Below are 25,333 nucleotides of genomic sequence, written 5' to 3'. Positions count from 1 at the left end.
TCATCTGCACATGCAAAAAGGCTTCTGCACTAATCATCTTAGACTATTTACATGCAAATACCATTAGCATATGCAAAACGATTAATAAATCAGATATTGTTTCGAAGAATCAGTATAATATCCAACACGCTTTACCTCTTTGCCTTTGTGGAGAGAAATGTGTTGCAGGTTATAGATGGTGAAGGGGGAATTCAACTTAGTTTTACACTTTTTACATTAAGTAACCAACCTTTTGTAGCATTTCAGACAGTAGCAGAATTAGAACCTAGGTATGTCCATTTACTTTTACCTGGGCTGTGTGCCTGTTAGTAGAGTCTAAGGTGGCATTTATAGAGAGACATAAACCCTATCATAAGGAGAAATGCCTATTCAGCAAATTGACATGCTACATTTGTGATTATTTATTGTTTATTTGTGCATATTTATGCACCTTTACTAAGATTTTAAGACCTTGAACCTTCTGTAAATGTTTAATATGATAACATATTTGAGAATAAGGTAGTGTACTATATAATTTAGTAGGCCTATATGGTTTGTGGCATCATTTCTCTTGAGTGGGTGTTTGTTGTGTGAAGGGTATCATTTTCTGGAGTGCAGACATTGTTTAGGTCTTATGATGAGCCTAATCTCCTTAATGCACCTTGGCACTAGGGCAGAGCTCAGTTTAGTCATGGAAAAGCTCTCAGATGTCACTTGAATACTGATCCAAATGTCTTGGGAGCCTTTTATATGACAAAGAAGGAAAGATTCTGTAAACCTGTGAACACGATGATATTTATATCTCACAAGTGTCAGTGAACTGTTCTGCTGAAGAGCTGAAGTTGTAGATCAGAAAAATATAAAACACTAAAACTATAGAAGTAATTGTTTGCTACAACACTATTTAATATCTAGATGGTCTTATCTAAATGAATGAAAATTTGAGATTATATTCTGAAACTATTAAGGGATAATGATGTGGTTGTGTATTTTTAATAGTAAATGTCTTATACAGTGAAAATATTTCTTTCACTCTTTATTTGGATTTAAGACTTGTTGAAGCATCCCCTGGCTGTAGACAACCTTGACCTTTCTCTAAAGAAGAATGTAAGTTGTCACCAAGTCATAAGACATTTGAGTGAAATGTCAGATGCACATGCTGAGACATTCTTAGTGCCAGGACAGACACTGGGAGTATCATGATGGTTGACTGATTAAGAAAGAAATGCTTTCTTGGCTCTGTATCTCTTGATCTTTTGTTCTTGAATTCATGTTTATCTGAATTGCACTCAGAAGAGTTTAGCTGCGTTTTTGTTTATCATAAAAATCATTACCTGGTTTTTTTTCCACAGAGAAAAGATAACATTCCTAAATTGTATAAAATGCATTTGATAATGAAACTCTTCCTTTTATATGGAACTGAGTCTGTCTGTTTTGTAAGTAATTATTTCATGTTTTGATGTGGGCAGTCAGAGCTTGTCCCAACATAACAGTAATACTTTGCTAACTAGTGATTATTTGTAGTATATTTACATGTATAGATTATATTAATATACTGTTATTGTGATTTAAAATGTTCACTTTAAAGTGACTATGTAAACTTTCATCTGCTAAATATCAGTTCATAACCACAATTAATGATGTTTAACGTGTTTACTATCAAAATAATTATTCCATCTCTAACTACTGTGTAATATTAATCTAAATTAAAGTGGAAATCAAATAAAAAATGTCTAAGTCAAAATTATAGTATTGGTGTCCTTACGGATGCATAGAGTGGGTGGTACAGGATATCGCATCCATCTGTAATATGTCCTTGATTTTACCAAGTGATTTTTGTGTGTTTTTAAAAGTATTGAGTCAAGTGGTGCTTGTTATGGGCCAAGTATTTCTCCTTAATATCTCCTTAAGTACAAACATTTCATAATGTTCAACGTTTGGTAAAACTTTTGATGTTATAAGACAAATTCCTTGTGTTTCACAAATGAAATATGAGATGTTGTATATAGGATTTTTAAAAAGAAAAACTATACAAGTTCTCAGGTTAATCAGCTACATTTGTACTTTACATTTGTAGGCATTGGTTTTATCACATGTAAAATAACAGGGATTTCTGGAGTTTTTCTGAATTTGTCCATTGTAGTCTGAGCAACTGACTTAAAAAGAGCACACTTGAGTATAATGAAGATACAGGGGGTTTTTATTGTGTGCATACTTTGGACTTTTAACAAGAAATGCATATTATATGATTACTTGTTGTTGTTATTATACTTGTTGGTGTCCCATATGATGTTAATCCTTTATTCAGCAACTTCTTTTCCCTGAAAAAATAGATAATTGTTATTTTTATTCATGTTGTTATAAACTTCTTTTGACATGCACTTTACATATTTCTTATGACTTATTATTTTAGAATGTATTCTACATTTTATTTTAGTCTACTATTTCACTGTAAACTGCTAGAGAACATTTCTTTGACTAAATGGAATTTACCTTTCCAACTTCTCTGCTCTTGGCTCTGAGCTTGTTGACCTGGGACTCAGCAATGTCAGCACGTTCCTGGGCTTCCTCCATCTCATGTTGCACCTTCCTGTACCTGGACAGGTGAGTGTTGGCCTGCTCCTCCTGGTAAAGAATCAGTCATGACCCCAGTTAGAGTTGGTGATATGGTGTAAAATATTGATTGATATTATCAGGCGGCAATTAAATGTAATGTTGTACATATACTAAATTAACATGTGCATGTTGCCCAGGGGCAAACGTACAGCTTCCTCAGCCTGTCTCTTGTAGGCCTTCACTTTCAACTGTAGCTTGTCCACAAGATCCTGCAGTCTGATCACGTTCTTCTTGTCCTCCTCAGTCTGCAGAGATTGGCTGTGATTTAGATTTTATTTGATTTGTACGGAAACATGGTCTGTGTATTTACTGAGTTCATGCAGTACCTGATAGGTCAGCTCCTTTACTCTCCTTTCATATTTGCGGACTCCTTTAACAGATTCAGCACTGCGTCTCTGCTCAGCCTCAACCTCAGACTCCAACTCACGCACCTAGAGCAGACAAAGTAAAAATTACGTTAGTAATTTTTATCGGCACTAATAAAAAATATTAGTGCCGAATTGGTAAACTAAAAAGTATTTGAATTTGCTGGTTCTTTAAATATTCAGTGTATAAAGAGTGTAACATACCCTAGACTCCAGTTTCTGGAGCTGCTTCTTTCCACCCTTCATGGCAAGACTCTCAGCCTCATCCAGGCGGTGCTGCAGATCTTTGACCGTGACCTCAAGGTTCTTCTTCATCCTCTCCAGATGAGCACTGGTGTCCTGCTCTTTCTTCAGCTCCTCTGCCATCATGGCGGCCTAGTGTGTGAATCAGGTAATTTGTTATGTCTACAATCGGTCATGACTTAAGTGGGTAAAGTGATTACCGGTATATTTATTTAATGTAACGCTTACATCAGTAATTGCCTTCTTGGCCTTATCCTCAGCATTTCTTGCCTCCTGGACTGTGTCATCCACCTCACCTTGGATCTGCACCAGTTCACCTTCAAGCTTCTTCTTGGTGTTGATTAAACTGGTATTCTGTTGACAGGCAAAAGAAAACAAACGAAAGCCAATAAAGCCATCATGATTGATTGATCGGCAGATATTATCAAAGGAGCTCCAGTGTTTCAAGCTGAAATAATCAACCTGAGAGTGCAGCAGTGCCACACGCTCACTGGCATCAACCAGCTCCTGTTCAGCCACTTTGCGTCCTCTCTCTGTCTGTTCCAGTGCAGATCTCAGCTCCTCAATCTCTGCTAGCATCAGATTATTCCTGCGCTCCACCATGGCCACCTGCTCCCTCATGTCTTCCTGGCCTCTAATAGCCTCATCAAGGTGCAGTTGGGCATCCTGTTGTGAAATCATTCATTATTAAAAGACGTCTTACGCCAGATAACTTGCACTATGCACAAAAAAATGGAGGTGTACCTTGAGCTGTCCCTGGACGTTCCTGAGTTGTTTGTGGGCCTCAGCAGCCTGGCGGTTGGCATGGCTCAGCTGAATCTCCATCTCATTCAGGTCTCCCTCCATCTTCTTCTTGATTCTGAGGGCATCATTCCTGCTCCTAACCTCAGAGTCCAGAGTACTCTGCATGGACTCAATCACCCTCTGGCTGTTCCTCTTGATCTGTTCAATCTCCTCATCCTTCTCAGCAAGTTTCCTGTCAATTTCACCCTTAACCTGGTTGAGTTCAAGCTGGATACGAAGAATCTTGGACTCTTCATGTTCGAGTGTGCCCTGAAGAATGGTGTCAAATATCAAACCATTTATTAAGCCGTGAAGAATTAATCCACTGTTAACCCTTTTCAGGCTTATTAGCAGTTATCCAGTTCGTACAAGGAAATATTTGGTAAACGTATACATTTGTGATAAGAGGAAAGAGCATACACCCATGAGTCCTTGGAGAGTGAGGGATTTTTTTTAATCAATTTAGCGCAATTTATCAACCTATTTTATTCATTAAGAATGTTATGTACAGTATAGTTTACCTCAGCTTCCTCAAGAGCAGTTTGGATTTCAGATTTTTCAGTCTCCACTGTTTTCTTTGCCTTCTCTAGCTCATGGATAGTTTTTCCAGTCTCCCCAATTTGTTCAGTCAGGTCAGAAATCTCCTCTGAGGGTGAGATAAAAAATGCACTTGTATGTTATATATTTCATGCTTTGCTATAGTGTCAGTTGTTTAAACAGATGGGCTTGTTAATAAGTAATATACGTTGCAGATTCTTGTTCTCTCTTTTCAGGGTCTCCAGCTGGTCTAGAGCTTCCTCATATGAGTTCTTCATCTTAAAGAGCTCAGTGCTGAGAGAGCGAGCCTCTTTCTGAGCTCCTTCCAGTTCAGCCTGGCCTTCCTCATACTTCTGCTTCCACTCTGCCAAGACCTGAAATGTAGAGGGAACATCAGATATTATTTCATATTTATCCTTACCATGATAACAGTTTCATATTTCATAGACCATTTTCAATGGCAGATGTTTGACCTTGTCAAAGTTCCTCTGTTTTTTGTCCAGGTTGCCAGCTAATGCATTGGCTCTCTCAACATCGATCATAAGGTCCTCTACTTCACCCTGTAGTCTCTGCTTGGTTTTCTCCAGAGAAGCACATTTAGAGTTCACTGCTTCAATAGATTCCTCTGCATCTTGGAGACGCTGGGCAAGTTTTTTCCTAAGGAAATTTTTATGGTTATGTTATGCTTTTCTAAAAAGGTTTGATCATTAGCTCAGTTTTGCTGACTCTGTATTGTAGTGTACTGTGAATTAAATTCAATTACTTGGCCTCCTCAAGCTCCTCAGTACGTTGGATGGCATCGGTCTCATATTTGGTTCTCCACTGAGCCACCTCACTGTTGGCCTTGGACATTCCACGCTGGAGTTCACCCTTTGCCTCCTGCTCTTCCTCAAACTGCTCTCTGAGCAGGTCACAGTCATGACGAGCTGATTGGACAGCATGAGCCAGGGCATTCTTGGCCTAGCAAATGTCAATATACTAGTTACTGGATTGCTGCTCAGTTGTGAAAAGGTATGCATTGCAATGGTATTGAGCAATGTAACCCTAATTGTACCTTGACTTCCTCCTCAATTTGTCTCTTGAGCTCTTCAATCTGCTGTGTGTATGCTTGTTTTCCCCGAGTTAACTGGGAAACAAGTGCTTCCTTCTCTTCCAGCTGACGGCTATATTCACCTTAAAGAAAAAGTAAGTCTACTGTTGGTAGTCAAGCAAAGTTTCAACCATGTAGTTCTTCTACCTTTTGAGTTGTTTTGAGTATATACCATTCTCAGTCTGAAGACGTGCTTTTTGTGCACTTAAATCATTCAGTTGGCGGACATGTTCATCATTTTTAGCTTTGAATTCACTCAGCTGGTCCTCAAGGGTACGACACATCTTCTCTAGATTTGCCTGGAAAGAGTTTCAAATTCAGACAATGCAAAAATTTAACTGAATGCACCGTTGTGTAAATTGGCTCAAAAAGACGTAACAGTTTTTAAGCAAGATTTCATCTCATATTTTCAGTTCATGATAAAATGTAGAAACAGTACAACCTATAATTTTAATGTCTTAATTTTTGTCCTATGTTAAATTAACACACCTTTGATTTTGCCACAGCCTCCATGTTACTGGACAGGTCATCAATCTCCATTTTATATTCACTCTTCTCCTTCTCCAGCTTCTGTTTGACCCTCTGAAGGTTGTCGATCTGCTCTCCAAGCTCAGCAACACTGTCAGCTTGTTTCTTGCGGAGGGCAGCAGCTGTAGCTTCATGCTGCAGAGTGGACTCTTCCAGATCACGACGCAGCTTCTGGAACTCGGCCTCACGCTTCTTGTTCATCTCAATCTGAGCAGCAGTAGCACCACCAGCTTCCTCAAGCCTCTCACTGATCTCCTCAAGTTCTCTGGAGAGATCAGCTCTCTGCTTCTCAACTTTAGCACGAGCTGCACGCTCAGCCTCAATTTCCTCCTCCAGCTCCTCAATGCGAGCCTGAAAAATAAGTTTTTACATTTTAGAGATTTCTTTATTGCTGAATGATTTTAAATGGAATTCCATTATTTTATATTGATGAATCACCTGGAGTTCTTTAATCTTCTTCTGAAGCTGGGCACCCATTGTCTGTTCATCCTCTATCTTGCTTAATAATTGGCTTATTTCAAAGTCCTTCCTGTTATATAATACATTCCACATTTAGATTTAGATTTGTACTCAAATGTAAAGTAGATTTTGTTTTAGTTTATATTGTGAAATTCATCATACTTTTTGATCTTCTCGTCAGATTGCTGCTTGTCATTCTCCAGATCCATTATGGATTCCTGGGCCAGTTTCAGGTCACCCTCAAGCTTCCTCTTAGCTCTTTCAAGGTCCATGCGAAGTTTCTTCTCCTGCTCTAGTGAACCTTCAAGCTATATTTTACAGAAACCAGTTCATATATGAACACCACACCAGGACACATCTACTGTAAATATTTACTGTAAATAAACATTACTGTAAATATAGTGAAGACAGTGCTTGTCAAATCCTTACATCATCCACTTGTTGTTCAAGCTTGGACTTGGCTTTAGTTAAGGTGTTGACTTTGTCTTCCTCTGCTTGGAGATCATCAAGTGTCTGCTGATGTGATTCTTGGAGGGCTTTCTTCTCCTTAGTGAGCTTGGCAATGCTTTCATCTTGAGAGGCCATCTCCTCAGTCAAGTTCTTGACCTGTGGAAAAGCATTTCAACACAATCTTTGTCGATGTGTAAAAGGGACAAAATACATAAGCAATCATATAATATATAATATGTAATATGTTCAAACCTTGTTCTCAGTGGCATGTTTCTCCTTCTCCACTTTAGCCAAGGTGAGCTCCAGATCATCAATGTCCTTCTTCAGCTCAGAACATTCATCCTCCAGTTTCCTCTTCTTGGCAGTCAGCTCAGCATTGATCTCCTCCTCATCCTCCAGCCTCTCATTTGTTTCTTTGAGTTTGGCCTCAAGCTGGATCTTGCTCTTGATCAGCCCCTCACATCTTTCTTCAGCATCAGAGAGGTTCTCTGTTTCCTGTGTATTTAAATTGATTTGTTAGAGATTTCTTGAAGAGTTTACAGAGTCCCAACTGTATATTTTAAGTACTTACAGATGCCACTTGCAGTTGCAGGTCATTTTTCTCCTGCAGAAGAGAAACCATCTTCTCCTCAAGCTCTTTCTTCTTGGCCAGTGCCTTTGCCAGATCCTCTTTCATCTTCTCAAAATTATCTTTCATGGCAGCCATTTCCTTCTCAGTCTCTGCACTCTTCAGTAGAGGCTTGATCTTGAAGTACAGCTTCATCCATGGCCAGTGTTTCACATTCATGAATGAGCGGATGTTGTATTGGATAGCGAAGATAGACTCTCTAGAAATTTACATAACCCAGATTAGTTTCATTGGCATTTTTGCACGTATAAACACTTTCTCTTGAAACTTTGTGTATTTCACTACAATAAGTAACCTAGGGTTATATGCAGATATGTAAATATACCTTCTTTCCATCATCTTGACAAACTCTCTCCTCATGAGGAAGCCACGGCACAAAGCCTGAGTCATGGTCACTAGAATTGCTAATTTGTCATCTCGCATCTCCTCAAGGGTACCCAGCAGACCAGCTTTGAAGAACACCTACCGATTTAAGATGAATAACATGCTTTGTAGTCAAAGAGAAATTTTAAATCTTCCACACACACACACACACACACACACACACACACACACACACACACACACGTGTGTACACACCTACACACACCTACACACACACACGCACACACATGTGTGAGATTCAAGATATATATATATATATATATATATATATATATATATATATATATATATATATATATATATATATATATATATATATATATATAAACGCGTTAAAGTCCCACCACTATATCAGGGTTGCCAACTCTCACGCATTGAGCGTTTTCACACGCTCTCACGCCACACTTCCGATATCTCACGCCGAAAAAAAAAATCCAGTTTATTTACCTCAGATCCACATATATGATTCAATACGTTACTAGTTCGCTAGCTCTGGCGCCATCCACCGGTGATATAACACTGAATCTGTGTCCATTTTACGTTTGCCACCCCCCCCCAACAAAATACACTCGCAACCGGCTCCAGGTTAAAATCTCACTCCAAGCGAACGTCAAAAGTTGGCAACCCTGCATTATATATATGCATATATAACGCGTTAAAATGCATAAATTTTTTTAGTTCGTTATTTTCCCTGTAATTAATTAATCGAAATTATATATATATATTAGTGGTGGGACTTTAACGCGTTAATTTCGATTAATTAATTACAGGGAAAATAACGAACTAAAAAATTTAATGCATTTTAACGCATTTAACGCATGAGACACTTGGAATGTTTCTCAGTGCACGAGTTCCAGGCATACAGATTATATGGACGCACAATAAGATCATGATGGAGATGACTGAAGAGGCTACAGCGGTGGATGGGAAATTTAAATATAAGAAACTTCCAGATGGAAGTACAAACACAAATAGTGTTATTTGCACTTTATGTAGGAAGGAGTTCGCTTATCACAGGAGCACTTCCACCCTTTACCACCTCAACGCAAAATAAGTTGGGGCTAACGCCCAGGTCAGTAATGATAACTTAGCTGATAAATGTATTCCTAGTACGAGCAAACAGTGTCGCCAGTAAACACTCGACCACATGTCGGGTTCAAATTAAGAAACAGAATGTCAAAGTCCACGTCAGACAAATTGACCAATTCAGTGGTGAGATGGATTGCTGTGGACTGTAGACCGCTCTCTGTGGTCGAAGGCTTAAGTAAGATGCGGCAAGTTTAAACGCCTCCACCGTTCGCGGAGGTTCGCGTGAGGTGGGCGGAGTCGCTCTACGGTCACTCGCGAAAGTATAATCCAGGCTTTACAAGAAGTGCTGCAAATTGTGTCAGCTGATGCAAGTTATGAACTGCCATCCAGAAATACAATGTCAAAGAAAATCCAGCAGCTGTATGATGAGGAAAGGGAAGTAAAACAGGTTATTGTGAAGAGCGCCACAAATGTGTCTCTGACTGGGGATCACTGGACCTCTGTTAGCAACAAGAATTATCTTGGTGTGACAGCTCATATTATAAATGATGAATGGAAGATCCAGTCATTTGCTTTGAGCATGCAGAAGACCACTTCTAGGCACTATGTAGATGCCTGTGGCAGAGGCCTGGGAAATTAAAGAAAGTCTACCATCTAAAATGGTATAAAAAACATCTTCTGATTTACTTCAGTTCTTCTTATTCTTCCAATATCCTGAGCAGTGTTAATTTTGACAGCAATTTTTGATTTAGTTTTAGTCTTAGTCTTTTGACTAAAATGTAATTTAGTTTTAGTCATAATTTAGTCATTGATTTGTTTTTAGTCTTAGTCTAGTTTTAGTCGACTAATTATCATTAGAATTTAGTCGAATAATATCAAAATAATTTAGTTGACTAAAATATAAATGGTGTAGTAGTCATTATATACACTTGCACAAAATGAAACATTTATTAACCAGTTACAGAATATTATTTTTTGTATGTGCAATATATACAAAAACAAATTTCCAAACAACTCTATTGACCTGAACTTATAGTTACTGAGCATAACAATAACAAAACATTGATGACCAGTAGGTCCGCTCTACCTGAAAACATATGGAGTTTATGAACAATGCATATTACATTCTATATAAAACTGGGCGCCGTAAAACAATGCCATAGCCCGCAGATGTCGTTTCATTTGTCGTATTTGTCCCGACATCATCATTCCTCATGGTTTACACAGCATCTTGTTTTTCTCAAAGTCAAAGGAGAAATGTGTCCATATATCGCCGCTCATCTTTCTCCCTGCTGACATTGTCGAGTTAACTTCGAGTTTAATTTCATGAGTGATCACAGTTCACGCGCTGGTTTTGTCCTAACGGGTTCTGCGCGATGTGAAGACGTTAGTTCTGATTGGATGGTTACCCGGTTTGTCCCGCCTCTCCGTGTACGCTAAAGTAGTTACGGTTGGATCTCTTCTTAACTTATCCCTACCTTTCACTAAACTAAATCAGGTCTGATTGAATGTCGTCGCTGGACAATATTTTCGTCTCGTTTTTATTCGTTGACGAAAATGTCCTTTAATTTCGTCATCGTTTTTATCCCTTCGTATAGTTTTAATTTAGTTATCGTCTCGTTTTCGTCATGAAAAAAGGTTCGTTGACGAAAACTATGACGAAAATTATTCGTCAACGAAATTAACACTGATCCTGAGCAAAACAAATTTTTGGTCAGAATTTCTGTGTTCTGAAAACTGTTTGCTCTGTTTTCTGCACTCATATATTGGTCTGTGTAGTAGACTGGTGGAAAAATAAACAAGATGTTGAGGTTTATGATTATGTTCATTGATTCATTCATCATTCAAACTTAAATTAATATTTCTCATGTGAAATATTGAAATGCGATTAAAATCCAATTAATTTCAATGAATTAATTACAAAGCTTTTAATTATTATATATATCGATACATTTTTTTGATCCTGTCCCACCCCTAATATATATCAGTAGCGAACCATGACCATTAAACCTGGGCCCGCTCCCACCCCCGAAAAAAAAAATTTTTTCCTTTCCTAATTAACTGCAATAAATAAATAAAAAAAAACTGAGACAACAGTACAGCTTTAGAAACGCAATAAACAATAATATCTGTACTAGATAACTTCTTAAGCACAATAAGGTTCCAACAAAATAAGGCTCCGTGTTCCTCGGAAGCGGAATATGTAAACAACACGCACGATGGTGTCAAAGGAATGAATCGAAACTAGCTAGCGGTGGTACGCTAACGCCAGCTAGCGTCGCCACAGCGGGCGGAAATTATCATACAGTTAAGCTGCCCACTAAGAGGAAAGATATGATTGGTCAATTTTACTGTCATTTGAAACTGGTATTGCACTGAATTATAACTGCCTGGCCCTCTGTAAACGAAGAGCGGGCATCACAGTCCTGATAGGGGGAGACACAGGCTCACAGGCTTCCACTTAACATAACCCCTCACCTTCCAACACAGATTGAATAGACACGGTTGAATAATTTATTTGCTTATATTTATGTAATTGTTTAGACGTCGATTATCAAACTGTAAGTAGATCAAATAAAATTGGATAAATTATGTATATTAATTTTTTAAGAATATTTTAGGCCCTCTGAGAGGACGTAGAGGGCCCTGATGGTTCCCCACTGAGATACATATATATATATATATGATTAAATTAGGTTACTATGGTACAAAAACCAAACAGTTTTTACTAATAGAAAAAAGAATATTCTTTCATATAAGCACGGAAGGAAAAAGTAACTGTACAGATTCTTGTCCAAAGTCATAATCATTGATTGATTATTCTTTTTATGTTTCTACACACACATATATATATATATATATATATATATATATATATATATATATATATATATATATATATATATATATATATATATATATATATTTGTCTTTTTGGAGAAAATGTGTATTTAAAATGTAGTAATTTTCCAAAATAGTTTTCAGAAAACTGATCAAACCTTGGTGTGTCCAAACTTGTACTGGGTGTGGTCCACATCAATGGAGCCCAAGAGTTTCTCTGAAGCTTTCTTGTTGTCAATGAACTGTCCCTCTGGGATGACACTGGCATTCAAGACTTTGTACCTATTTTTAAATCAATAAGTTAGTAACTGTGGTAACTCGATTAACATATAACAATGTTGGATTCATCACATTGAACTATGAATACTAAATCAAAACCTTTGCTTGAAGTCACCATAGAGGATTCTGCTGGGGAATCCCTTTCTGCAGATTCTGATACCCTCCAGCACACCATTACATCTTAGCTGATGGATAACCAGGAAGTTCTCCATCAGACCTACAATGGTCAATACATCGTTGTATTGTATTTGGTGTGTGGCAAATTGAAGTTATCATATTTGTTTACATTTTTGTATTATAAAGTACTTTAAAATTTCTGAAAATAACAATACCACACACCTGGCAGTAAAATTATAATTTATAGAAATCAGAAGAATACGGACCTGGAGTTTTGGACTCATTTGGAATCAAGCAACGCACAAAATGAGGGTGCGTGCTCCTCAAATTGGTCATCAGTTTGCCCAGGTTCTCCTGTGGAATTTGACATTTGTTGGTATTTCACATAGACTACATCTGTGCAAACCTTTGTGTTTATCAACCTGTATGCGTTTCACACATATGTAAAATTGTTCTTACCCTGAACAGAGCAGACACAGTCTGGAAGGAACCACCCTTCTTCTTACCCTTCTTTCCTCCACCTTCAGCTGTTTAGTAGATATTTTAAATTATTTGGTTACTTTCTAACTAGATGTTTCATGATTGCTGTATTTAATAGTATTTCCTTTATTAACAAGGTCAAAATGTACTGACCGTAAAGATCTTTTAGAGTTATAATGAAAAATAAGCATCTTAGTAAACTTGTAGTATCTGTACTTGTTACTTGCATTAGCTACATTTAAACTAGATTACTACAGTAATGTATTCAAGGTTCCTTGTACATATTACCCATATAAGTCATTCTAAGCATTTGTTTATCAGATCCAAATAATATGTAATATACAGTGACAACTTTGAGCATTTATTTTGAAACACATAGCTAACATCTCTAATTATTTCTGTTTTTATTTTTATCTCTTATTGTGTTATTATTATTATTAAAATAAAGCAGAAATATGGGCTTACAAGGTACCTAGCCTTCACTGAATCACATCCCACGACCAGGACCTTACCTTCAGCAGATGCATGGCTTGCATAAAGGAAGGCCAGAAGTTTGTTTGCTGCCTTCTGGTACAGCTGTACAACAGACTCATTCAGGGGGTCCTTGTTCTTGTCCAGCCAGCCAGAAATGTTGTAGTCCACAGTCCCGGCATAGTGCACCAGGGAGAAGTGGGCCTCAGCTTTGCCTTTGGCTGGTCTTGGCTTTTGAAAGACGTTAGTTTTGCCAAGATGCTGGTCATACAACTTGTTCTTGAAAGATGTGTCTGTAGCCTTGGGGAACATGCACTCCTCTTCAAGGATGGAGAAGATGCCCATTGGCTGTTGGTGACAGATTTTCATAATCAACACTGATGGTATTATTTCATTATTGGTGATGACAGTACTCCTGCTTTACTGTAGTAATCTATTGAGTCTTACCTTCTCAATAAGCTCAATGCAGGCAGCCAGGTCCATACCAAAGTCAATGAACTCCCAGTCAATTCCTTCTTTCTTGTACTCCTCTTGTTCCAGCACAAACATGTGGTGGTTGAAGAACTGTTGCAGTTTCTCATTTGTGAAGTTAATGCAGAGCTGCTCCAGACTGTTGAACTATGTTATCATAAGGATGTTGGCATTAGTGTACTAATTATTTCATATGTTAAACAGTGTAATGCAAACAGTGTTTACTCACATCAAAGATCTCAAATCCAGCGATGTCCAACACACCAATGAAGAACTGCCTTTGCTGCTTTGTGTCCAACATCTCATTGATTCGGATGACCATCCACAAGAACATTTTCTCATAAACAGACTTACAAAGAGCGCTGACAGCATTATTGACCTGGAAAATTCATACATAGACTTAATCTGCTGTAGGTTATTAAAACAATTGTCTCCTCTGTTGGCAAATATTACATTACCTGTGGTACAGTTTGGCCTTTAGTCACAAACTCATTTCCAACCTTCACTCTGGGGTAGCACAAAGCTTTCAGCATATCAGCTGAGTTCAGGCCCAGGAGGTAGGCGATTTTATCAGCCACTGCAATGTGAGAAGTGATTGTAATCCTCATTTAAACCTGTTGATGTTATGTACAGTGATAAGACCCACCAAATCTGGTGAAGAGTTGTGATATTTACCCTCAGTGCCATCAGGCTCAGCCTGCTCCTCTCTCTGCTTCTGCTTGAACTTCATGTTCCCATGGTGCATCACAGCTCCAGTCAACTTGTAGATGCCTATTTTCTCATCAGCAGTGAAGCCCAAAATGTCAATAGCAGTCTGTGTGGTGAAAAACAGTAGAGGAAAAATTAAGATGAGATACTTTTCAAAATGCATACTTTGCATACTTTGCTAAATGCATACAAAATGCAAGTTTAGTGAATGTGTACTTACATCTGTAGCAATGAACTCTTCCACGTCATTGATGCTTTTAACTGTGACTTCACCCTGGCTGATCATAGGGTAGTCAAAGGGGTTGGTGGTGATGAGCAGGGCCTCTGTGTGAAATATAAGAAATCTTTAGACTTGACAAGTGTTAGAGCTATTATAGTAAAACATTATGGTAGCAATAGGTCATAGATTCCATACCAAGCAGCTCTGGTTTGTGTCCTGTCATGAGCTGGTAGAAGATGTGGTAGCTCCTCTCAGCAGACAGCTGGAAAGTGACTCTCGACTTTTCCAGCAGATCTGTTTGGTCATGTAATTACATATGTAATTCATTTAGTTTTTGCTGAAATTAATTATATTTCATTGTTTTTATGGATTTATTTCAAGGGGAAAACCTTCATTTAGTTGAGTCATGGATTGAAGGGAGCAGAGAAGATAAAATATTAATTCCATGTGCAAAAGATATTATAGATTATAACAAAAAATAGATTAACTGAACTTAATAGATTAGATTTAGTGTGGATCCGCCCATCCTAATTCCATTACAAATTCTCATTTGTATATGCACTATTATGGCCATTGTATATACACAATTATAATTTTGGAGATAAACCTAATAGAAGAATGCACCACTGTGACAAACTTACAAGTTTCAATGTCAGCTGAGGCCAGCTTGCCAGTTTGACCAAAGTGGATTCTGATGAATTTACCCTGGAAGTTCAGAATTTGTGTGAATTAGTGCAATCTGCATCTATCTATTTTGAATATTCTATATATTTTATGAATTGAGTGCACTTACAAAACGAGAGGAGTTGTCATTTCTCACAGTCTTTGCATTACCATAAGCTTCCAGCAGGGGGTTGGCAGCTACAATTTGGTCCTCCAGTGATCCCTAAGGACAACAGCTGTGGTTAATGAAAGGATTCTGACCAATGATTAATCATATATATATAGATTACCTGCATTTTGCCAGCAGTAGGCTCTGCCTTCTTCTGTCCACCACCAGTCATTGCAATTATCGCAAAGTACTGAATAACGCGTTTGGTATTCACAGTCTTTCCTGCACCAGATTCTCCACTGAGGATAAAGCCAGTGCAAGTTATGTGCATCACAATATAACTACAGGTGTCTGACATCATTACATCTAAGTCACTGTCTTACATTAATAATGGTAAATCTGTTATATATGTTCTATGCACTTTGTCCCTTTATATTATATTAAGATCAACCATAAGTGTATCAACACCCACTCTTTTTGTGGTTGTCAAATGAGTTGGCATACATCACAAATGTTTTATGACAAATTAGAGTCTCAGAAACCAGCCAACTATTCCTACTGGTGAAAGTATATATGGCCAAAATCCTAAAATAAAATATATCATATCACAAGGCAAGGCACTTACGTGATCAGGACAGATTGGTTTTCACGATCTGAAAAAATATTGAGAATTGTTAATTGTGACAATACTTGTGAAATTGTGAAAAAACAAAAAAACTAACTAAAAATGGTTTAGGCATTATGCAAATTCCCTATCACTGACAAGTATCTAGCTTTGTCCTGTCATACAATATGGAGGGTGTGGTAAACACGTGGTTCTTCTGAGACATGAAGCCAAAACACATTTTAAGCTGTAGAAATACTTCAACAACAGACAGCTGGATGGACTCAGGGGAAAGCAATAACTGCCCTCTTCAGCAAGTGCAAGTACACACACAGGCACAAACGTCTAGTCTTGCTGTGATTGACAGAGCTAGGGTTAGGGTTAGTAACGCCATCTGTCCCATTCACAGAGCAGGGCCAATTTTGCTTCCGTAGATTTCTGGCTATGGATGGCAGTGGTAGCATTAAGACTTGAACCAGACTACAAGGCCTGAACCAGACCACAAGGCGTGAACCAGACCACAAAGTGTGACCCAGACCACAAGGCGTGAACCAGACCACAAGGCGTGTACCATCAAATCCGCAATGACACGGTGAGTGATTTTCTGTTGCAGCACTCAGGAGACAATAGTTTTAAATACAGGCAGTCAAACATCATCGTACCAGTGAGCATGAACTGATATGCATTATCAGAGATGGAGAAGATGTGGGGCGGGGCTTCAATTCTCTTTTTGCCTCTGTATCCAACCACAACGACTGTATCATATACTGGGAGCCACTTGTAGGGGTTCACAGTGACGCAGAACAACCCAGAGTAGGTCTGAAGGAGAAAACGGTCTTGTTTACATGTATTCATGATAGTACAACCTCATTTACCAGGCATATAATTCAATGACTGATAAGCTTACATAGATCATCCATGCTGCGTAGCGCTCTTTGAGGTTATACAACACGGCAGGTTCATTGAGGTGGGTCATCATGGCCATGTCTTCAATTTTGTCAAATTTGGGAGGGTTCATGGGAAAGACTTCATCCTCCTTCACTGTAATGGTCTGTGAATTGAAAATGATTAACTTTAGATTAATATATGGTTTTCTGTATTACACTGCATAGGTGAATGTGCTGCTGACCTGATTTGAACAGTAGTTACTTAATACCCGCCATTAAATTACATTACAATTTTTGCTTTAAGTTTGATCATGAGTCACAAGACAGTCTAAATATTTAATTATAGAGTTACGTTATAGAGTTAGAATGTAAAAATGACTCCATCATATATAGAAATTAACTCTAGAACTATGCAAATGTCTTAGGCCATCCAAAGAAATTATGTTTAAACATTTACATTTATCTGGGCAGTTAGTGTTTATTATTTTTATATAATATATTTTATATATTATTTATTATATAAACAAATGTGGTCCCATGGTAAATTCTATCAAGCTTGGTGGCCTTTGATATCTGTTCTTAAAAAAAACAGAACTAAACATCAAATATCCTTGGTGGTTACATTCAGAAGCAGAAGTTTAAATAGATAAATATAAATGGTATAGTTACATTAACAATCAGCAGTATTCAAAAGTGTTTTCTCCACTTACTTTGCCACACAGCGTTTCAACAGTGGCTTTGCCACCTTCTCTACTCTTTAGTGTACCCTTGAGGTACATCTCCTTGGGCTCAGACACAAAATATGCTGTTTTGGCATCAAAAGGTTTGTTCTGGGCCTCAATCCTCTCCTTCTCTGGCTTGCGGAGGTAAACGGCCGCGGGGCCAAAACATTCCATCTCTCCATCCCCCATGGTGGTGTTTTGCTACGGAGTCAAATTCAATATGTAATTTCTGCTGTATGTTCATGAAAATGAAACATGACCACTCAAAATGCCATAAATACACCATGAAATACTGTTAACATACCTTTTTAAATATCAGGTAAACTAAATGGCAGGAGGAAAATGGCTGATAGATTATGAGACCTGAAAAAAATCCCAATTAAATAGTTAAGCACAGTTAAATTATTTGGAACAATGTGGAGAAGGCTAATTTGTTCAGGATTACAATAAGACACAGACGTTCATCATCCTTACCTCGTGACTGCTGGATCCCCAGTGCCAGCAGGGCTTCTTATATAGTCCTATTAATGTTGCCCCAGCATAATGAGCAAGCCACATTTGGTCATGTGTTTTTGCCTGATGAGCTTTATTTCTGCTCCGACATGGTCATGGTGGAAACATTGCCATATAGACAACATCCACGTGTAGAATGTCATGCTTCTTCAGCCGGGTGTCCTGTTATAGGGTCACAGCAACTCTTATTATTTTAACAATTAACAAAACATTACAGATGTGATTCCACTAAAGAGAAGTTGATACTGCTGTGCAATTACAGTTCTTTCCTCAACTTTAGCCACGTTGTGGTTTTATCCAAGCAGCTCATTAATCTAAGATATTTTATTAGACAGCTTGTTATTCAAATTATTTATAACTTCTTAGTCTTAAAATAATGGTTATAGATGGTTAAGAATAATTATTATTTTGAACATAATTATGAATATTTGTCTTCCTCTTCTGTGTTTATTTTAAGAAAGAACAAGTGTTGAATCTCTGGTAAAACCTTCATGTGCCCTTTTAAAACTGACAATTTAGAGAACATTTGTAGAGTGTAAGATGCCTTATTACTCAGGCCTTAAATGCTCAGAACTATTTTTGTTCCTGGAAATGTAGATACCCAGAAATGACATATCTTTCTACAAAGCAGTTCATTTGCAACACAGTAAGCCCTCTGAGTGCTCTCTGTGTTTTAAACAGTGTCAAAATATAATTGTTAATAACAGACAGACTGAAACATAATCCGCTTTTGGCAGATGGTTACTCGGCTGTTAAAGTTCACAGGCTGCTGGATGTCATAACCTGCATTCACAAAATGAAAACCTGAAACACAATATCTGTAATGTTCTTATTTGGAATAAATACAAATATAGAAGCTAGCTCAGCAGTGCTCTCATTGGTATGCTATTGGCCTCCAGAATTTTAATCTTCTGAAAGTAGGATAAAAAAAAGTTTAGTCATATCACTGAAGAGTTTCCCAGTTGCTTGGAAGGTACTGTCTGTGAAGTAAGTGGTATTGTTGATTTTTATTTTATGTAGTTTTTAGTGTTTTTAGAGGAAATTGTTTGATAAATTGATAAAGTATGGTATATGTTATATATAAATATATGTGTATGTACGGTATGCATGTTTTGTGTCCTTAATCTTCCCCTGGTACTCAATAGCTAGTCCATCTGTGCAGCGTGACAATTGAAAATTGACAGTAGTGATCTCTTGTGATTTAGATTTAGTTTTAAAGTGAGTAAAATATTTATTAGTTCTTGTATGAGTTTGTCCTTGTAGAAGTCTTAATAGTTAAGAAGGCTTTATGATTTTCCATCTGAGGATTAGAAAACAAAAGCTTTGGATTGCTCTCAATTCCTTTATCTCAAGAAGTTGATCCAGTCAATTTGAGTTTTGTATACTTTCAATTAATATTAATAATAAAAAAGATAATAGATCTGAAATGTGATGATCTTTTCAGGTAAAAAAATTTACTTTAAAAAATTTGACTTTGTCTCCCAATAGCCTATTTATCCCATTGGCAGATTCTTGTTATCCGTCTGTGTCACACATCTGAGTCTCATCTTAAAACTTCAGTATTTCTGATTGTTGTTGTCCATCTGTGTCACACATCTGAGTTTCACCTTAAAACTTCAGTGTTTCTGATTGTTGTTATCCATCTATGTCATACATCTTGAGTCTCACCTTCTGATTCTTGTTATCCATCTGTGTCACACAACTGAGTCTCATCTTAAAACTTCAGTGTTTCTGATTCTTGTTATCCATCTGTGTCACACAACTGAGTCTCATCTTAAAATTTCAGTATTTCTGATTGTTATCCATCTGTGTGCTCACCATTATTGGCACCCATGAAGTTTAAGTACATAATGTGGAATATCTCATGGGAAAAAATGAATAAAATGTAACAGCTTTTTTCTATATAGAACTTGTGCTTGATACAAAAGAGCAAATGATAAACAATTAAAACTAAAACGTGAGAGAAAAAATTGAAAAATCTAAAGCTTGCTGTGGTACTGGTATTGGCACCCTGTACAATAAGTCAGTATGGAAACACATTTTGACTCACCTGTTTTAAATCATAAATGAGAATCACCTGTGATAAATTATCAGTACCCATGTGACATTAATTATGAATGATGACTTCAGTGTTTTAAAAAGCCACATGTTATTATTCCCTGTTCCTTTGTCGATAAAGGAACTGTCTGAGAACATCTGAAGTTCTATTATTAGCAAGACCTCCACAGGGTATAAGGCCATCTCCAAAGACCTTGGTATCCCTGATTCAACGGTATGAAATGTTATTAAGAAGATTGCCAAGCATGGAACAGTTAAGAACCTACCTGGATTTCTGGAGGGAGGAGGACAATTGATGAGAGATGTCTTCGAAGGTTGGAGTGATTGGTGGAAAAAACACAATGTCAAACATCCAAAGACCTGGATAGGTAAGTATAAGAATAAGTATAAGGAAAATAACACCCTACCTACAGTTAAGCATGGTGAAGGATCCATAATGCTGTGGGGCTGTTTTGCTGAGTCTGGTACTGTGGGCCTCTTCCGTATCTCAGGAATCATGAAATTGGAGAATTACCAAGAGATTTTAGAGCAAAATGTCTTACCCAGTGTAAGAAAACTTGGTCTGAGTCGAAGATCATGGGTCCTCCAGCAAGACAAAGACCCAAAGCACACATCCAAAAGCAGACATGAAAAAGGAAGACATGGACTGTTTTAAAATGGCCAGCATTGAGTTCTGATCTCAATCCCATTGAAAATCTGTGGGGTGAGCTGAAATCTGCCATTGGGAAAAAGAACCCTGCAAACATTCAAGAGCTCGAACAAACTGCAAAGGAAGAATGGGAGAAAATACCAGCTGAGAAGTGCAAGAAGCTTATAGATCACTACAAGAAACATTTGGAGGCTGAGAAGAGAATAGTAAGGAGGACCAAGAGAGGCAGAGACACTGATGTGTTTTTACTGCCAACAGCCCAGCCATAAAGCCTTTGTCAATCCTGTACAAAAGCATAAGCTCTCAGGGCTTTGTGACGTCAAATGGGGCCTCTTCAATGTATAATATTGCACATGGGCAGATAATATGTTTTACTGGACACTGGAGGCTGCATGTCTCATTGTTACAACCTGTTTGAGGCAGAGCTGTATGATTGGTGTTGTCTTTATCGTTAGGAGGTATAGTGGAGACAGTCAGACTGGATGTGGAGGTAAGGGAAAAGTACAAGATAAACAGGGAACATGAAGGAAAAGAGAAATTCTAACTAAGGGGCAGACAGATTATAGGATGAACAAAAAGTCAGAATGATCAGGTTGAGCATCACAGACAGTAAATCATGAATTCCCTTACTGTTTTTGTTACTTCAAATATCTCCAATGTCATTCTACTGTAATCACACAATAAAACAGATCATGTAAATAAAGCATACAACAGTAATGAGATAATCAGCATTGATGTGAGCTTCCTACCAACACAAAAAAAGAAATCTGAACTCCATCCTAAATCGTACACTTGACCTCACAAAATAATATAAAAAGAGAAGACATAAAGTACCATAACTCCACAATCAAAAACAGGAGAAAAGTTGAACCAAAGAAAAATGGCACCAAGTCTCCATGCTTAAAAATAAACACTAATACCTAACGAGCCACCCAAAATACGTTAAACATCTACCTGTGTCTATCAGGGTAGCCAGAGACTTATCCTTTACAGTAGCCTTTTAAGTTAACAAGGAATTTGTAAACACACAGACTTTGATTTGATTTGAATAATGCTACAGGAGTGTAACATGCTTTTAACATCTCTAAGATGTTGAACTACAAGCTCAACATGCTGTTTAGTGTTGCTAGACCATTAACAAGTAGAAGCTTCACACACTTTTTAGCATCTGTAGAATGTTAACAAGTACTATATAAGCTTAACATCCTTCTAGCATCTCTAAGATCGTTGTCTTATTATGTCTCTCAGCTTTTCTCCTTCCTGTCCTTCTCTCCTTCCCTCCTTTCTCCTCTTTTCTCTCATTGTCTTGGTCCACCTTTTATTGAAAAACCACCCAAGCAGGAGTCCAATCTGGGAACAGAGAGCTTAGTGGAGCATTTGAAGACAGTAATTTTTATACTGAAAGAGCTTAGAATTATAGAGACCTCTTTGAGTGGAGCAGACCAATCAAAGTCTAAATGAAGTATGGATTCCTCCATATATTTAGTACATGGGAAACTATATTGAGAAATTGAGAATTGAGAAAGCTCTAAGTGGTATCTAATTTTGATGCATTGACTTCATTCCATGCACAAATAATCTACTGGAGCCTATTGTTAAGGCTGTCTCATCATACTTTACCTAGCAAAAGGATATTGGTAGAGGCAATGGAGCATGAGTCATAGGATGTTGGGGCTTTTCCAATACAGTCATGACCTTTAGCCTGTGTCATGTCATACTGGCCTTCCAGTGGTTGATTCCCCTTTGCTGCAGTAGTGTGCAGACTGCAGTACTACATCACATTGGTGATGTAGATATCCACAGTGCCACATTAGATGTCTTGGGTCCTGGGGAACATTACCAAGGCTGGTCTGACTCTAAACCAACAGAAGTGGGCTATATTTGGGAACAGTAGGGTCTGGCATTAAGAATAAGTCTCCATTCAAGGACTAAAAGTCAAGAGCAATTGTTCCTGGGACTAGTATGATGGTATCTCCATTAGATCTTGCAATTTGCTTCCCTAGCTGGTCCAGTGACCTGTCTTATGATAGAAGCAGCACTACACCTAATTCAAAGGGCAAACACGTGTGAGGGAGGTTTCAAGGGATACCCATGTACCTCACCAGTGATGCCAAGTCTTTACTTCTCCCGGTAGTTTCTGGTACTAAAGGATGCTTCTGCATCTGGACTGCAGGCAGTACTGGCACAAGGGAACAGAGAGAAACCTCCCTCAGAGCAGGAGCTTTTTTCAACCTTTGTGTACTTAGGTCCAGCATGGTCCATCATAGTCCAGCGTGGTCCGATTTCCCAAGAGGTAGATGAAACTGTGGATTGTAGCCATATTTTATTGGAATGTAAGAAAGGTCTAGTGTACTTTTACCTCTGGTTGGGCAGGTGATGTGTTGATATTTAATTTGGCATTACACGCTTGAGGTTAAAGTCCCCCTTCACCAGGGTTGCCAACTCTCACGACCCCCCCCCCCCCCCCCCCCCTCAACTTTTCAAGATCACTTGGAGTGAGATTTGAACCTGGAGGGGGTGTAAATTGTTACCAGGCGGGGTGTAAAATGGACACAAATTAAGTATTGTATCGTGATTGATCGATCGCCAGTGGTTGGCGCCAGAGCGAACTAGTAACTCATTGAATCATAGATGTGGATCAGAGGTAAATAAACTAGATTTTTTTTTCCGGCATGAGAAATCGGATGTGTGGCGTGAGAGCGTGTGAAGACAGTCAAATGCGTGTGTCTCATGCTCAATGCGTGAGAGTTGGCAACCCTGTGTTATTTACTGCTGGCTAGCACCATTGCTTAGCGGCAGGCTAACAAGACCTGAACATACTTTTACACTTTGTATGTACATCATGGTCTGAAAAAAACTATCTTACTTTGAGTTTAGATGATGGAAGTCAATCCTCCATAAAGTGTATCTGTGTTGTTACTTGTGGCTGGACATAGCAGCATGAAGATGAAATTGGGAAATATGTTTCCAAATTACATCCCCAAGGGTATGAAAATTGAAGAACACCATACTGCAGTTTTAACTCTTTAAAAAATCTTCTATTTTATTTTACTACACTACATCCTGCATTGATTCTGTGTCGTGTAGCCAGCCAAATACCTCATGCTCGTTAGGAGGGAAATGCTGTTGAAATTTACACACAACCAGTGGCGGACTTAGCAATTTGGGGGCTCAAGGCGAATTTAGCTAGGGGGCCCATCAACATTAATATGCGAGAAATAATTTAGCTAGTCTGGGGGCCCCTACAGTGGGCTGCAGTGGGAGGGGCCCAAGGCAGTTGCCTAGCCACGCCTCTATGCAAAGACCGCTTCTGCACACAACATTAAATTGTTCTTACTTCAATAAAACCTGCTTGAAAATTACATGAGTCTGATGATGTTTAATTAATGTGAGATTCTTTCCAACCTTGAAAGAGCTAATAGCGTCTTGCGCCAATTTGTGAATTTACCTAAAGAGACTAAAAGATTAATGTTGTGACATGCATGAAATTACAGTTATTAAACACTGTAATGTGATAACTGGTCTCAACATGGTTTCATCTTCGCATTTTAAAGTTATTAATCTAAATAAACCCTTATGAGACGTATATATACTGACACGAGTAATGCTGGGCCTAATGCAAAACCAGCTCATTAATTCCTATATTGCTTAAATGAGCAAACGTCTCTCGCATTGCTTGTTTGATTGGATATAAATATGGTTCTATGTGATTTATCAGCCTTTCCTCCTGAAATATCCACATTTCTGTGAAATACAGGATAATTGTGGGATAATTATCAAATATATCGATAGCAGTGTTGTCAGCTAATTTCGTTGCTATGGAGATTGCTGAACGTAGTAGGTGCACCCGTGTTTTCTTAAAACTAGTATCTAAAGTAGCTAGCCAGATTTGCACAAGTTCACTTTTGACTTCAATAGGAAGTTACTCAATAAATTGAGTAAACATTGAATTATAAATATGTGTCAAAGAACATCCAAAAACGTTAATGTCAGTGAGAGACAATGAAGTCTAACACCGTCTCACCACTCAACCATTTAGGTAGGCTATTAGCTTAACCTGTCAGGCTAGCCTTGTGAAGCTAACTTACTAGCTAGTTAGCTAATGCTAACCGTCGTCACTTTGTAGTTAGCTGTGTTTAACTAACGTAATAGCCAAATGCTGTGAAATACAGATATTTAGCGTTAGCTAGCATTTGTTTCTAAAATCAGATAAATCCATGCCCTTGTGAGAAGTGTCTAGACTCGTACGTAAAATGAACCAATTTCATCCGTGTATTTAGTAATTAAGTCTCTATATAAATCAATTAGAAAATGTCTATTTAGAAGTGGGGGGGGGGGGGGGGGTGGCGAACATAAGATGGACACAAATTCAGTATTATATCGATTTGGCGCCCCCTCTAGTGCAGCGCCCCTATGCGTTGCATACGCTGTATACCCCCTTTTTGCGCCA

The 25,333-nt window shown here is 38.1% G+C and overlaps 1 protein-coding gene across 1 annotated transcript; it reads right to left on the bottom strand.

Moving 5' to 3' along the window:
- Positions 1–2,161: 2,161 nt before the first annotated feature.
- On the bottom strand, positions 2,162–18,098 carry LOC143512109 (myosin heavy chain, fast skeletal muscle-like). Its single transcript, XM_077002037.1, has 40 exons — positions 17,968–18,098; positions 17,652–17,864; positions 16,962–17,105; positions 16,717–16,873; positions 16,076–16,103; positions 15,632–15,749; positions 15,472–15,564; positions 15,320–15,383; positions 14,874–14,972; positions 14,679–14,782; positions 14,426–14,564; positions 14,209–14,327; positions 13,980–14,129; positions 13,727–13,897; positions 13,321–13,627; positions 12,788–12,855; positions 12,595–12,682; positions 12,311–12,428; positions 12,091–12,214; positions 8,004–8,140; positions 7,622–7,877; positions 7,303–7,545; positions 7,030–7,206; positions 6,763–6,908; positions 6,580–6,670; positions 6,103–6,492; positions 5,786–5,912; positions 5,578–5,696; positions 5,287–5,483; positions 4,997–5,180; positions 4,732–4,897; positions 4,508–4,632; positions 3,948–4,256; positions 3,666–3,869; positions 3,432–3,557; positions 3,165–3,335; positions 2,922–3,026; positions 2,745–2,840; positions 2,473–2,604; positions 2,162–2,300 (listed from the first exon to the last, which is right to left on the bottom strand). The coding sequence occupies exons 2-40, from the start codon at positions 17,850–17,852 to the stop codon at positions 2,280–2,282; spliced, it is 5,814 nt and encodes a 1,937-aa protein (XP_076858152.1). The 5' UTR covers positions 17,853–17,864; positions 17,968–18,098; the 3' UTR covers positions 2,162–2,279.
- Between the last annotated feature and the right edge of the window lie 7,235 nt (positions 18,099–25,333).

The sequence above is a fragment of the Brachyhypopomus gauderio genome, chromosome 1 (genome assembly GCF_052324685.1).
Source record: "Brachyhypopomus gauderio isolate BG-103 chromosome 1, BGAUD_0.2, whole genome shotgun sequence".
Lineage (NCBI taxonomy): Eukaryota > Metazoa > Chordata > Actinopteri > Gymnotiformes > Hypopomidae > Brachyhypopomus > Brachyhypopomus gauderio.
The sequence above is the reverse complement of the archived record's forward strand: the minus strand, read 5'-3'. Positions and strand labels throughout refer to the sequence as shown.